Source organism: Myotis lucifugus, unplaced genomic scaffold, assembly GCF_000147115.1.
Source record: "Myotis lucifugus unplaced genomic scaffold, Myoluc2.0 scaffold_83, whole genome shotgun sequence".
Taxonomy (NCBI): Eukaryota; Metazoa; Chordata; class Mammalia; order Chiroptera; family Vespertilionidae; genus Myotis; species Myotis lucifugus.
Genome location: NW_005871131.1, coordinates 2,120,376 through 2,135,936, shown reverse-complemented (window position 1 = coordinate 2,135,936; position 15,561 = coordinate 2,120,376). Strand labels below are relative to the sequence as shown.

The window sequence follows — 15,561 nt, the reverse complement described above, 5'->3', positions numbered from 1 at the left end:
CTCATTTTCCCTAGTTTCTCTCCCAGCTGCGGCCCCTCCCCTCAGTGGCAGATCCACGTACCCAACTGTGTGTTGGTCATTTCTACCTGGATATCCCTCAGGCACTGCATAGACACCACACCCAGAGCATTGCAGCGCTCTTCCCCTTCCTGTGGTTTTTCCTGCCCTTCTCTCTCCAACGGTGGCACCACCACCCACCCCGATGCCCACATTAGAAATTAGAGCATCATCCTTAGGTTTGTTTCTCCCTTGCATCCCCAACTTCTTGATCCAAGTAATCACTAATTTTTATACCAGAAATTATTCACATTCAACTCTGCTTCCCCACGCTTTCCACCCATGTAGATTTAATGTAATAGATTTCCACACTTGTCCTAACGGCTCTCCTGCCTCAAAGCTTGGCCCCAACCAAGTCCCCTCAAGACTGATCAAAGGTAACTCTGGCCCTGTTGCTCCCCTTTGTAAAACCTGCTAAAGACCTCTCTTTGTGTAAGATGAAACCCGTGGGAGTGTCCATCGGGTCTCCCTGGGGTTTGGTCCCTACCTACCCACCCAGCCCAGCCTCCTTCCACTCATTGCCTCTCAGGGCACATGGCAGTGACAACAACCCGCTGTGGTTTTCTCTCCTTCCCAGACCTTTACTCACACAGTGCTAGTGGCCTGGAGCACTGCTCTGCCCCATGTCCCCCAGCTAATTCTCATCCACCCTGTAAGCTCAGCCTCAGGATCATCATGGCCTATTAAAAGTCTCTCCTTCCCAGCCGGTATAGCTCAGTGGTTGAGCGTCAACCCATGGACCACGAGGTCACCAGTTTGATTCCCGGTCAGGGCACATGCCCGGGTTGCGGGCTTGATCCCCAGTGGGGGATATACAGGAGGCAACCAATAGATTCTTTCTCATCATTGATGTTTTTCCATCTCTCTTCCCCTCTGAAATCAATGATAAATAAATAATAATAAAATAAAAGTCTCTCCTGACCTCCCCTGTTGTTTCCTCCTTTCCATACCATGTTTCCATAAAACCCTGAGAATTTCTCCATTGCTACCTTCATGAAACTATACCCTAATGCCCTCTACTTTTCCTGTATTGCACTTATCAAAATGACAATAATCAATTATTTGTGAGTTTGATTATATATTACCAAAGCATTAGTCAAGGGCTTTGATGATTTAATACCTGTCTCCCAATGCTAGCAAGTTCCCTTTCCTTCCTCTGCCCTGTTCCAGATAAGACAGCACCTCCCCATCAGAATGGGCTCTTGGTGAGGAAGGAGCCATCCCACTCATCTTTGACTTCTGCAAACCCTGGCATTATGTCCTGCAGGTAGCAGGTACTCCAGTTAAGGTCTGTATCTACTTAAGATGTTCTTCACTTTTTACCCAAATATTATCTAATGCATCTTTAAAGTCTAAATGAACATTAATGTTAGAAATGAGCTGAAAAGGCGAGGCTGACTTGTGACGGTAGGTGTATACTCCATCCTTCTCAAGCCTGTTCCTGAGGTCTTCCTGACATTCAGAAACGATCTGGTGAAAATCCTTCCCAGGAGAACAGCCTGGGAAAATAACATCAGAACGCTTTGCTGGTTGGTGGATGACGCATGGCTATAACCTACTGTAGATGCACGAAGAGAAACTCGGAGCCAATCTCCAAAGACATTCTGTGGGTGAATCTCTCAGAAAACTGAAAGCTTATAATGTCACAATGTCCAACATTTGTTTTTGGTCACAAATCAATATACTGATGAAAAATCTAATTTTTATTCCATCTGAAATAGAACCAGTGTTCCTGTGCAGTCCTGTGCAGTTCCGCGCAGTAACAGAACCCAGATAGGACACACGGGGTCCAGCACTCAAGGCTGCTCAGGGGGCCTCAGTCCTGAAGCTGCCCTCCTGGAGACCAGGGGCCTTGGTCCACAGCCGGGAAGGAGGTGCCTCCCTCCACGTGCAGGGCTTTGGGCTAATGAAGTGAACCCAATTATAAAATGGCTCGTTACCTTAACAGAGGCTGTGGTGTCTGGAAGTTTTTGCCGGGGGGTCTGGAATTCTTAATAAAAATTATAGGAAGTCTGATTGCCTTGTGGGAAAATCTATGCAGCGAAGGGAAAAGAAAGAATTCTATCTTCGGGGAAAACCCCACTAGCCAAGCGCTGACTCATCTTTACAAGGTGTCGATCAGAACGGAAGGTGTGATCCGCACTCTGCTCCCCGGAGAGGCCTGTTCCGCTCTGTCTGGGCCTGGCTGACACACACACTGTCTCCCAAGGTGTTTTGTGGGAACCAGAGGAGGAATGACTTAGGTGTAAGTATGTCCTACCTGTGTCTCCGATTCCCAGCCTATCCCCTGGGAAAGCAAAAAACAGAAGTGCCCGTATGTCAGGCACCACTGGTTAACTCCTGGAGCTCACCTTCCTCTATTCTCCTGCTACACTTTGTTTCATTCACCGTTTACTAGATGAGTTATGCTGAGAAAGTTATTTCAAGTTTCCTCAACTAAAAATGGGGCCAAGGTGCACCCACTCCATGGGAGCCTAATGAGGATTCAGTGGGAATTGTGCATGTAAAGAATTTTTATCATGCCACACAGTAGCAAGTTTAATAAACCTTTCATTGTTTTATTTTAGCCATTATTGTTAATATTATCAACTATTATTTAAACTATGATTATTATTATTGTCATTTATTGTTCTTAATGGCTTTAGGGTACTAAATAGTGGGGAAACCATGGCTTACTAGCCCTGAAACTTGGCGAGATATTTCCATTTTCTGTGCCTCAGTTTCTTGAGCTGTAACATGAGGGTAACAGCAGTGTCTGCCTCTTATTAAGTGAGAACATGTGATAAAGAGGGTAGCACCTTCCCCGGTAGAGGAAGCTTTGAGAAATAAACTCACAGGGTCATTGTTATCAGTTTCATATTATGTTTATAGTTTCTTGATTTGTTGGGCATGTATCAAGTCATGGCCCTGAACTTGGGTTTCTACATCTTCTCATATGAGATAAGAGGCTTGAGAATTGCTTGGAAGCATTCTCTCAGGGTGAGATGCCCTTCCTTTAACAGTGAGCCAGAGATTCTGGGCATCTTTAAGGAACTCAAATCTCTCCCTCATCCTTTAGCTTTTAGTCTCTGGGGAGCTCCATAGTTTCCAACACTTGTTGATGTGGGTTTGTATCACTCAGATCCCCTAACCCCAACTGTAAGAGCTTTGATGGGGGTGAGGCTGGTTGTCAGGACCCCCGGGGCAGTAAGAAGAAGGCCTCTGTCATCTCAGTCAGCCCAAGCAGGAGAGTTCTTTGGCCAAGGAGGCCACATTTTGTGAGCCCGGACACCCAACTCCAGCTTAGAGTTCATTTCCTCTTTCCTGTGCAGATGGCTCTCTAATTTGATCACTGAAATGGCATCAACATATGGGAATAGAGCTGCCCTGTTTGTTCAAAGGAGCTTCCCTTTCTTGGGGTGGAGCGGGTGCTAAGGGCCCACCAGGAAGTGCTGGGAGAGCCAAAGCCTCTAGGGACTCTGGGAAGCCCAGGCTTATAGGAGGGGTGCAGCATGGGCTTCTGGATGGTGATGATGGCACCGATGCCCAGAGCTGAGGGGAGCCCCAGGGGCGGGGGTGCCCACCACTCCAGGATGAACAACCCCCATGGACCTCAATTCTCAGCCCTCCAGCATGTTCCAATGGACTGTTTTGCTTTCTTAGGAAAAACAGAATGTAAGCAAGCTAATTTAGGGGGCATATGGGCCCAGGATTAAACTTACTAGCCAGAACCACTTAGTGAGTGTGAGCCCTTTTCCAATTCCTCCCATCCTTCCAATGATATAAAAAAAAGTTTCATTTAATGCTGCTTTAGCACGTGCCTTGACTACTACCTTGAAAAGACCAGACCTCAAGTTCAGAACCTTGGATTACCAAGCAATCACTTCATACTATTATTTTGTTTTCATGATTTTTTTTTTACAATTGTCCTCTATAAATGGCTTTACTTTTTAAAGGGAGTTCCCTATTAAAATTGGGTTAAGTGAAGAAAGTTCTGAGTTGATTTACAAGTGACGGTTAAGTCAAGAATGGTACAGATGGTCTATGAGCATGGCAACACATTGCGAAGTGGTATGTGAATGGCTGAGATCTCCTCTCAGCACCGAGGTCAGAGGTCACACAGACCTGCCTGAGATCATGCCCACCACTTCCTGGCCCTGCACTCTGTGAACATTCCCCTTGTGAACCTGCGTCTCCTATGAGTAGAATGGATCCAGGAGCACAGCCCTTACCTGAAGAGGATTTGCTAAGGTGATGTGGGGAATGCACTTTGCACAGCATCAAGTTCTCGGCCACTGTTACCTGCTAATATTGTACCAGGAGGCACCCTGTCTCATACCACAAAATAATGATTTTTTAACAGCCATTTTCTGCACTTCTCATTTTATATCCAATGCTCTGAAATGTGACCCGATCATTCCGGCTGCATCCATCCATGCAGGTGACTTGTTTGGACAAGAGTTTGCTGTGATGCCTAGTGACTGGCTGATCCATTCTCTTGCTCTTACCCCAACCTTCTGTCAAAAGGTGGGGCTGTGCTTGTCATCAAACTTAAGAATCCTGCCTGACACACATGACCTTGGATCATAAGCCTTTCCCAGGCCTTTCAAAATTCTTATAAAAACTCATTTTTAAAGGTGGCCCAGGATCCCAGACGGTGGTTGGGCTTTCTCTAGGGCATTCTAAGTTAGCAAAGGTTCAGTGGACACGAAGCCCACAGGTGCCTGGATCTGGGGTGGGAAAGCCATGAGCAGCTCCATGCAGGCAGCATCCCATGTGGAGAGGGCTGTGGGTACCAGGAGGCTGCCTGTCACAGCGGTCCCCATGACCAGTGTGCCATAATTGTTTCCGATTAATGATAGTGGTCAATGCTTCACGCAAGTCTACGAGCAGGTCCTATTGTTATCACATTGGACAGAGAGGAGTTGGAGACCTGTCCACACGCAGCAGTGGAGGCAGGGCCCTGTGTGTGGCTGCTCCAGAGCTCTAAGCTGAGCACAGCGAAGGCCCAGGGGCCCCTCACAACTGTGATGAATCAGGCTCAGGAGGAAAGAGGTAGTAAGGAAGGGGGCCCTGCTGGCCAGCCAACTAGTCAACATTCCTGGCTAAAAAAAGCTTGCTGTCCACCCGCGGGGAAAGGGAGCCCCCCTGTTAGTCTATGAGAGGGCCCGAAATGAAGACGGGGAGCCAGTCTGCTGGGTGCTGGGGAAGAGGAGGCAGGTATGGTCTCAACCCTGTGTAGTCAGGGAACCATGTCTGCTCAGTGAACACCCTTCTTAGGACCAGGAGCAGGGTCCTGTCTGCCCCGTCCCACCCTCCATGCTCACATGTAGTTCTGAATGGCTGTGATGGGGCTGAGGACCTTGCCTCTTCCCACCCTTTGCCTTACTTTTCTGAAGAGCCCCCACTAGGCACCAGGTGAGAGCTTTCTGTGCGGGGCTCAAGGATCTGGGCCATCTTTTTAAAGGTGAGCCCAGCCATGTCACTCCCCTGGCTAACAGGTGTTTCAGAGACTAGAATGAGAACATCACTACTTGTGCTTCACATGTGATTGCCAGGTGGAGGTTAGAAGAGATAAGTAAGAGAAACAGTGAGTCTGTTTACATTTAAAAGGACCTGCCCAGTGGCTATGTGGACAGCATGAAGACAGGCAGAGTGTATGGTGATGAGTACAGGGATGCAGTCTGGACAGCATTGCTCTAAAGGAAGGAGAATGTCAAGTCCGACGGGGGGCGGCGGGGGGCGCTCCTGGTGTGGCCATTGCTCTGATTTCATTAACATATTTATTTCACCACAGCAGCATACCTCACATAGCCAGAGAACATAAATACCAATTAAAGTTATCCCCATGGACCCCAGATAACTACTGGCATCACATCACCTCCACAGGAACTGGTTGCCCTCTGTAGCCAGCCCTGGAGGCAGTGCAGTTCGTCAGCTTCAGGTGGGTTCCTGTGTTGGGCCTACCTGCCCCAGACAAAGCAGACACTAATCCACAGACCACTGGGGATTCATGTGGAAGTCAGGATGCTTGTTCCCATGGGAACTGGAGTAGGTCTGGCTGAGGGTGGCACTGGGACTCATGAGAGCCCCTCGGTCCCCAAATGTAGTGGTGGGAACAGGACGCTGGGCATGCAGTATGGCCAGGTAAGGGGAAAGCATGACTCCTCTCCCTGATGCAGGCTGGCCTCACATACAAAGCTAGGTTCCAGCCTTTCCACCTCTCAGAGTCCCTTCCATACAGTGCTCCTTCTTCATGGCCCCTGCCTTTCAATGCTCCTCATGTTGTTCTAAACTCCCAATGCAGTGGGCTACCAAGGCCTGTTCTATCTTTGTTTCAAAATTACCTATTTCACCCCCTCAATTACGTCCAAAGTTAAAGAAAGCCTTACAATTCTTTGGGGCACGTATTTTAATTTAGCATTAGGAAAGGAATATTAATGAATATACCCCATTGCCTTCTGAGACAGAGGAAATACTCTTTCAATATGGTCAGTGACTATTTTTCCCTGTGCCTCACTGGGTTTCTATTAAGAAGTAACAGATCTTAGAGGATCCTCAGACTGGGTGAGTCAGGACTGGCTTAGGAGATGCCCAGAGAAGTTAAACCTATGGAGACCTGCATAGACTTGTGTAGATTTCTATAGGCCCACACAAGTCTGGGTGGGCATGCATAGACCTCCTCAGATCTTCCTCCGCAAAGCAGAGCATTCCAGAAAGAGAAAAGAAGGGCCTCTTTACTTTGTGCTTTAATAGTTACTATGTGAAACTGTTTTGAACATTTGGCCCTTGACTCTTAAATAAGTGATGTGTTACCTTGTATTTGGGGATGGTCTTCAGCAGTTCTTTCACTGGGACATCTGTGCCAACCACGCCTAGAAGAATGCCCTTCGATCTCTGTTGAGAAAACATTAAACAATAACAACAGTAAGTTAATTTGGCAGAAGAACTAGAACCTTCTGAGAAGCCACATGCCATAGGTCACTGTCAGGTGCCTGCTCCAAAATGACAGAGATTGAGGATTAACCCAGGTGTCCAAGAGGAACCTTCTTCTATTCCCCATCCCCCACCCAAAATGTTACTAGATAAGCCTGGTAGCTTCTCAGGCCAAACATTAACAGCTATAACTCTCAACACACACTCATACCAAGACAACCTCCTTCTCTTCTCTCTCCTAAAAATGAAGAATTGATGTGCAGAAGCACTAAAGTTTCAGCAGCTAAGGCCTGTGATCATTAATCAGTTTCTCTTATGGAAGCTTTCCACAGGAAAGACTTATAGTGTGTTAACTGCTTTCTCAATTTACACTACCATCTGGTGCCCAGGAGAGAGAGACTCAATAGCCAGAGAAAGAAGAAATAACCCAAAGATTTTTAAGCAGCCAGTTGAAATCAAGAACTAAAGTGAAGGAAGAGGCCTTTGGGGTCCCAGTTTCCAAGGTCACTGTGATGTGCTAAACTTTACATGTCAGAAACGCCTTCCGGAAGAAGACACAAATGGCTACTGGCCATTGTTTTCCTTAAGTCCAAGTCCACGCAGAACCTCACACTGTGACCACATTTGGAAACAGGGTCTGAGCAGGTATAATCAGTTAAGGATCTCGAGGTGAAATCATCCTGGATTTAGGATGGGCCCTATATCCAATGACCGGTGTCTTTCTAAGAAGAGGAAAGGACATGAGAGAAGAAGGCCATGTGAAGACTGAGGCAGAGGTTGGACTTGTGCTGCTGCAAAGCAAGGAAAGTCTGGGCCCAAGGAAGGATCCTTCCCTAGAGCCTTCAGAAAAAGCATGATACCTTGATTTTGGACTTCCAGCCTCCTAAATTGTAAGAATAAACTTCTTTGCTTTGAGCCACCCAATTGGTGGGACTTTGTTATCTCAGGCCTAGAAAGCTAATACAAATTTGGCGACTTCAAACTGGAGACTAGCCATCCACCATAATCAAGGAGTCTCTCTGGGGTTTTCCTTCCTCTAGTCATTTAACACGTAAACGTAAAAGTGCTGCACCCTGTAACATGGAGCCTGCTTGAATTCCTCCCATCTCTGCTTGATTTCATGATTCTAACAGCAGGATTAAATGTGAGGGAAAATGATAAACCCTCTGTCCTTAAAATAAATCAATAAATGAAGACCACCAGAGCTGGAGCCGGAGAGGTCTCAGAAACCAACCCTCCTGGCATCAAGTGGCTGTACTCACGGTTTCATTCTGCTTACTAAACACGGGCATGGCGACTGTGGTCATCAGGACAAGGCCCTGATCGTCGGCAAGCTGGATGGAGAGAGAAAAGGCAGTTACCTGAGACTGACCTGGAGGCTCAGGGCCTGGAGGCTCAGGGGTGGCTGGGAGTGGACCTGCACCCACTCCAGCCCTCAGCCCAGGAGGAAGTGCAGAGCCAGGATTTGGATGGGGATCTGGGCCTCCGGCTGGGGAAACAAAGTCAGTCTTTCCAGTTGATCAGTTCACTGCATTAGGCCATTTGGGTTCAAATAAAGCCTTGTTGAGTCTTAGTGATTCATTTTATTGTATTAACACAGATTGATTTTACAATTTTACTTGGTAGACATTTATGTTTAATATGTGCAATGTTAATGCTTCTCTATATTCTGGAAATTGAGGATCAGAAAGCATGAAGGTAAGGGGTTCTATACTTGGCCCTGTTGAAAAAAGTGGAATCTGGAAGCATTTACTCTCCCCAACGTAGTTGAGTCAAGACCTTTTTGGACTTCTATAGATCTTTGCATGCCAGTCCCAGTTGAAAAGCACACAAATCAAAAACAAAAACAGAGCCCTAGCTGGTTTGGCTCAGTGAATAGAGCATCCGCCTGCGGACTGAAGGGTCCCAGGTTTGATTCTGGTCAAGGGCACTTGCCTGGGTTGTGGGCTCGATCCCCAGTGTGGGGCATGCAGGAGGCAGCCAATCAATAATTCTCTCTCATCACTGATGTTTTTATCTCTCTCTCCCTCTCCCTTCCTCTCTGAAATCAATAAAAATATATTTAAAAAAACAAAAACAAAACAAAAAACATAACTTGATCATCTGATCCCTGAAATCACTGCTAAGAAGCTAAACATTTCTCCTCTAGGAACAACCGTTGAAATGTGGCACAGAACACGCTCGTGTCATTGGGACAAACTCCTAATAGGAATAGAGGGGGCCATGTTTTTATTCGTTTTACTTCCATATCAAGATAGACCTACATTCCCCCATAATAAGCAAGATGAGACAAAAGTCTCATGGTCCCTCAAAGACTGAGATTCATGGTGTGATGGTTCATTTTATGTATCAACGTGGCTAGGCCACAGTGCCGAGTTGTTTGATCAAACACCAGTCTAGAGGTGGCTGTGAACCATCTTTTAGATGTGATTAACATTTAAATCAGTAGACTTTAAGAAAGCAGATTACCCTCCATAATATGGGGATGTTTTCTTCAATCAGTTCAGAGTCTCAAGAGAAAAAACAGATCCCTCAGGGAAGAAGGAATCCTGCTTCCAGACTGGCTTCGGACTCAAGACTGCAATACAAACCCTTCCTGGACTCCCAGCCCGAGAACCTGCCCTGCAGGCTTCAGAAGTGTCAGCCCACAGTTGTGTGAGGCAGTTCCTTAAAAGAAATCTCTCTCTCTAAATACGTACAGAAAAAAACATATAGAACAATATACTACAGAGTGTCCCAAAAATGTATACACGCTTTTTTCTGATACTCAATAGATGTTTCTTTCTTTTCAGATGTAACCCATTGGAAATGCATTTTGGGGACACCCTATATGTGTCTCCCATGCTTCGGTTTCTCTAGAGAACCCTTACTAATACACACGGTAATCATGTAGTCTATTATTTGGGGCAGCCTAATTTGGTTGTTAGAATAAGTAAACAAAGCATTATCATCATTAATACTAGTAACTAAATAAAATGAACTATGAGATGATGTTGACAGTTATTATTGCCAGGAACCAGGTCAAACAGTTTGTGAATACTGGGTTCCAACCTCTTGCTAAAAGTAGAGTATAATACTGCTGTCACTGAGGACATGCAAGGCCATTTTCGAAGGCAGAACCAACCTACAGCAAACATCTCTCTCAGAATCAGAAATCTTCCCATATCCCAACTCCTTAAGTAATTCTTAATGCTGTTAAAAATTGATTTGAGTTGATTCATAATCCTGGGGAACTTCCACTTTGCAACTCAAATAAAAATGTCAAGCAATGCTAACATATACCATGAATGAAATAAAAACATACCATTGGCAATAATGAGAAATGAAGCTTCTTCCCCCTGCAACCAGTAGAAATCAATTCTAAATCACTGCTCATTGTTCTGTTATAAACACAAGATCATGAGAACCTAACTTCCCAATATGAAGCCGCAAAACAGCGTCAACTCCACTCAGGGGTTAATTCCAAAGGTAATGACTGCATCATCATTACCTAGAAAGAAATCCCCATATTTTATCTGTACTGAAACCACTCATTTGTAACCAGCCCCAGGTAAACAGAGGAAATGCAGTGAGCTCAGTCTAGCCACTATGCTATGAGCTCACCTACTCCTCTCCTAGGGGCAGCTCTGGCCCAGGCTGGGACGGGGTTGGCAAGAGCCCTAACCTGGACCTCCCCAGTTTGTAAGCTCATCAGTGTGGCCACGACGGCTGGCTGGACCCTGGAAATATCACTTGCATGCTCTTCATGCTAATCTGAACCCACCAGCTCCTTCTTCCCCAGCCTCCACAGGTCTGGCGTTTGTGAATCTTAAACATTTCACGGAGCAGGAACATCAATTTGAAAATTAATTTGCACTGTAAATATTTTATGATCGAAAGGCATTCAGTACTCATGCCATAGGAAATAGAAGCCAGTGGCAAAAGTTTTTTTCCAGACCACCAAGCAGAAGTTATGCAGCCAACCACAGCCAGACACCCTCTGTCCCCAAACGCTAGGGGGTCCCTGCGTTTCTCTGGCCCCTTAACCTGTAGCAGCTGCTGAGGCAAGAGCTGCTTATGATTCATACGCGTGGCTTCCAAGAAAAACGCAGACGTAGAGTCAACATTCATTTTCCAAAGTGTAGGAATGGGAGAGGGGGGTCACCATGGTCCATCTCGACAAAATCCCATTAACTCAAGTCCAAGTGGGAACCCTAAAATGAACTACCATTCAATTATACTTGCCCAGGCTTTGAACAGGCCTCCAGAATGCTTGGTTGTGGGGCTCTGTTGTATAATACGTGTATATTATTCCATAGCCTTCATTTCCTGTGCTACATAATGGGGACTGTTCTAGTATCAAAGGAAATGATGAATAATAATACCGAACACCTGGTTTATAAAACACAAGCTTGCTCAACAGATTGACTGCTTCCTGCTAGCTTTCCAAGTTAATCATGCATGTGGCCCATATGAATATGCATTTGGATTCATGTGCGAGGTACAGGCAGTGATGCCAGGTCTCTACTCCTCATGGTTTGCTTCCCATGGATGACACTGCAGACAACTTTGGGTGTGGCCCCAGATAAGATAATGGCACCACAGTTGTGGTCTGTCAGTTTTGCCGCTGGCCCAATTATTATTATTCATCGATTCCCTTGAGAAACATTCCCTGAGCATCAGCTATGTGCCAAGTTCCATGCCATGTGCTGGAAGTCAGGTAGGAATGAGATATAGGTCTTATCTTCAAGGAACCCAAGTCTGCCAGGGGAGACGAAGGCTAAGGAGGCAGAGGGCGAGGAGCTGGCCGGGGCAGGCACTCGGGCTCTCACTGCATGAGCAGGGGAGCTAAAGTAAAATTGCCTGGCATTTACTGATACCTGTCAGGGATTCCGTGACAGATTCATCCAGTCGTTTTATACTTAAGATTACTTATGAATGAAAGAATATATGAAGACATTTTAAAAAACCATCCAGCCCCCTTTTTCCATCTTTTGTAAATATCACCCCCTTCCTTTAGAGAACTCCTCTTCACCCCTTCCACCCACAGTTTCTCTTGGCAGCTAAGCGCTCCCATCCTGCTCGTGACTGGGCATCAGACCCAGGCTGAGCCAACCAGAGCACTACACACACACACGCAAGCACACACACGTATGCACACATATGCACACACATGCACATCCTCTCTAGGCCACATTGATTGGTTTATTATTAGGCGATGATTCAAGGTGGGCTACCTGGGTGTGTTTTTTTTCTTTTTATCCCAACCTGGACTAATGGGAAATCTCTACTCCTCTTTGTGGACAGTTATAAGAATGTAAGACTGTCAGCCATGCCCGACTCCCCTCCCCCACAGAGCAGCCACTGAGAACACAAAGTCACCCCAGAGAGAAGAGGAGAGATGAGTGGTGTGTGTGTGTGTGTGTGTGTGTGTGTGTGTGTGTGTGTGTGTGTTATGGGGGAAAAGGAAAGGGAGAGAGAATAAGACAGGAGAGAGAGAGAGTCCCAGTCCCTGGATGCCCTCCTTCCTAAGGTCAGCTCCCCCCATGCTTTTTGCCATGATGGGGTCATTTGAAGCAGTACGTTTTTTTGTTTTGTTTTGTCTTGCCCAAATGAGCATGGACTGGATTTGTGACTCATGACAGAAGAGGCCTGAGTTGTGCAAGTGCCAATATTGGCCATACATGACCCAAGTGGCTCTAGCTACCCGGGAGGTGGTCCTTCCCACAAGGCTGAAATGTAAGCACCCAGGGGACCCAGACACTGAATGGCAATAGACAGTCCTGTGGAGAAATAATGAATTTCTATGATGGTCTGCAAAACTATTGTCATTAGGATTTTGTGTAAAACATCACAATAAACGGAATTGTGCCTGTTTTGAGAAAAGCCTTAGCGAGAGGTTGCAGAACCAACCGGTCTGCTTGGGGAGGCACCAGGACAGAGATGTGAGAACATGTGGGGAAAGGACAGACATGGAGACGGGCGCAGGCATCACCGGTGCCCACCAGGGCATCTGCTGTGGTGCCTTCCTCACATCTCCACTGTAGATCAGGGCATCTGCTGTGGTGCCTTCCTCACATCTCCACTCAGAGAAAGCTGCCAGGGCCAGTGGCACAGCCCTCGGTTTGTCCTGCAGCTGCAGCCCCTGAGGGTGAGTGCCAAGCCCCAGAGAAAGGAGGGTGCCAGGCCCTGAGAAGGCATTTGAGCGAGTTAAGAGCTGCCAGGTGGTTTTCAGCAGAGCCTCCTGCCAGGTCTGCTCAGCCCTGAGGCCTGGGCTGAAAGAGAAGGTTGTGCACAAACGGGGAAGCAGTTCAGGAAGGGGCGGGCGCTGAGCCAAGAACAAAGGCCAACTCAGGAACTCTCCTCAAATACCACATTCCTCCTGTGCTTTGCTCCTCTTATGCTTCTATGTTTTCCTTTTATTAGAATTGATCAATGTATTGACTATTCTAAGAGTACATCATGTAAGTGTGTAACATAATACATACGTATTTTATAGACGTATGCACCTGGCTGTATTTCTGCCCTATCTTCCTTCCAACACCTGAGATGAACACCAACTTGCACTCCGGGAAAAGACACTGCGCCGTCTAGTGGCAGGTGGGGGGAATTGCAGGCACAAGGTCCTGGGAGATAAGGCCTTTTCAGAGTCTGGCCTTCCCAATAAAAATGTATTTAAATGGCAGCCAATGTCACTTAGTTCCTCTCCAGTGGAAGAAAAGATAGACTGCATCAACTCTTAGTTCTGCCAACAACCTTTGTCTTGATAGGAAAAGAATAGTACTAGGAGGTGGGAAAACACAGCTGTGTACATCTTCCAATAGTAGATGAAACGCTTAGAAAGGAGCAGCACTGATTCTTCGGGTAAGCAGGACCTGAGAATGCGGCACGGGAGTGCTGGAAAGGGAAGAGTCTTTTTTTTTTCACTTTCTCAAATGGAGCTTGAATGGAAGGAAGCCAACTCCTTGGCATTCTCTCCTTTCCTCTCTCCATGAGCTGAAGTCTACCAATGACTCGGGAATCCCCCAGGGCCATTCTCTGGGCATCACATGCTGAAGACGGGGCAGTGGGACAGGATGGACACAGATGGCACCCCTGTCCTCCAGTTCTCACACTCCGTGGGAACTAAGTAGAAAGTCATGGGAATGACCGTCTGTACAGATTAGTTGGTGGGGGCATCAGGGAGAAGAACAGGGAGGCATGAACAGAAAATGTGGCTATGTAAAAACCCTCTACACATGCAAAAATTCCCTGGGCCTTCCCTCCTATTCCTGGACCAACAAAGTCCTCTGTACCTACCCCTTCAATGCCTGCCTACTTCTCCTCCCCCAAACCTCTCACCCCTGCCTTCATCACAGTAGCTCTGATCCTCAATACTGGAAAGAGATGTCGGGGGGGATCTACTAGTAATAAGAACCACACTCAATGACCTGTCCTAATGTGTACTTTTTGCATTTGGGTATATGCAGAAGTGCCTTTGCTCCGGAGACACGCCCTGGTGGAGAAACAGGCAAGCTCCAGAGAACACAGGTGAAACCCACTGAAACCTGGAAACAAAATCCTATCTGCGCATCTTACGTGTGAAAAGGGAGCTCAGGATCATTAACATGACCTGCTTGGTGAATGGTAACATTATCGGACTCTGAATGTTACTCTCATTTAGATTTCCCCGGCTGATAATGAAATTTGCTGGTCAGTTTTAAATGAGAGGCTTCACACATGTATGCAAATGTCAAAATTAGTTTACTCAGTAGCCTAAGAATCCATTTTAAAATGAGAAGAGTAAGAAAGAATAGTTTTTTTCCCTATAATAAAACCAACAGACTTCTAAATTGTGTGCATCTCTGATTAAGTGTTTTATACTTATCTCTTTTCTGTATGATTGAAGTTTTTAATAAGAAGAAAATCCCCATAAATTCTTATCTACAGAAAGATTTTATAAATAAAACCACCCAATAGCATATGCTTGCAATGAATATTAATGCCAAAAATAAATAATAATGATGATAATAGTTCTTTTTTAAAAAAAACTCCCTTTTGCATAAAGATCAAAAGAGCTCTTTAAAAGAACAACTGTAGCACTTTCACATGAAAAAGCTATCAGAATAAAGTTTTGTATTCTTGGTTCAACATATTACATATGACTATCAGTATTTTGGATGTTCTTTATAGCAAGAGGTTTAGAAAAAGCAGGCATTATTATTTTTAATTGAAGAACTGGTTCTTTCCATGCAAGCAATACGAATCGTTGTCTTTTCTAACACTACTCAGATGAACTGTTTCTCTTTTAAAATCTAGACAAATTACAGACAACAGACATTATTTAGATTCTCAGTTTGTACTGGCATTTTTCAACATTTTTGCAAAATGCCTGAATCCTAAATAGCAGTGGAGCATAAGCATGAACTTAGAATAAGTAAACCTCCAAGCGCCATGCTCCCTGCTTTGCATGTGGTTGTCTTGGTGAAGTGTAGTCACTTGGTCCCAGAGAGTGTACATAAATGTCCTCTTGCTGTAGCCAAGGCATCTCCTTGTCTTACTGAATCACTGTTACTTGCACCTGAGATCTGGAGAGCCCGCATTCTTTTTAAGTTTTGAAATTTTTAATAG

General features: G+C 45.8%; 1 protein-coding gene across 1 annotated transcript in view; it reads right to left on the bottom strand.

Moving 5' to 3' along the window:
• Positions 1 to 15,561, bottom strand: part of CACNA2D3 (calcium voltage-gated channel auxiliary subunit alpha2delta 3) — an 807,563-nt gene that overhangs the window by 215,273 nt on the left and 576,729 nt on the right. Inside the window, exons 14-15 of the mRNA XM_023755701.1 lie at positions 8,235 to 8,306; positions 6,853 to 6,933 (exon numbers count right to left, since the gene is read on the bottom strand). Of these exons, the coding sequence (XP_023611469.1) occupies positions 6,853 to 6,933; positions 8,235 to 8,306 (153 nt within the window). The remainder of the gene's footprint in view (positions 1 to 6,852; positions 6,934 to 8,234; positions 8,307 to 15,561) is intronic.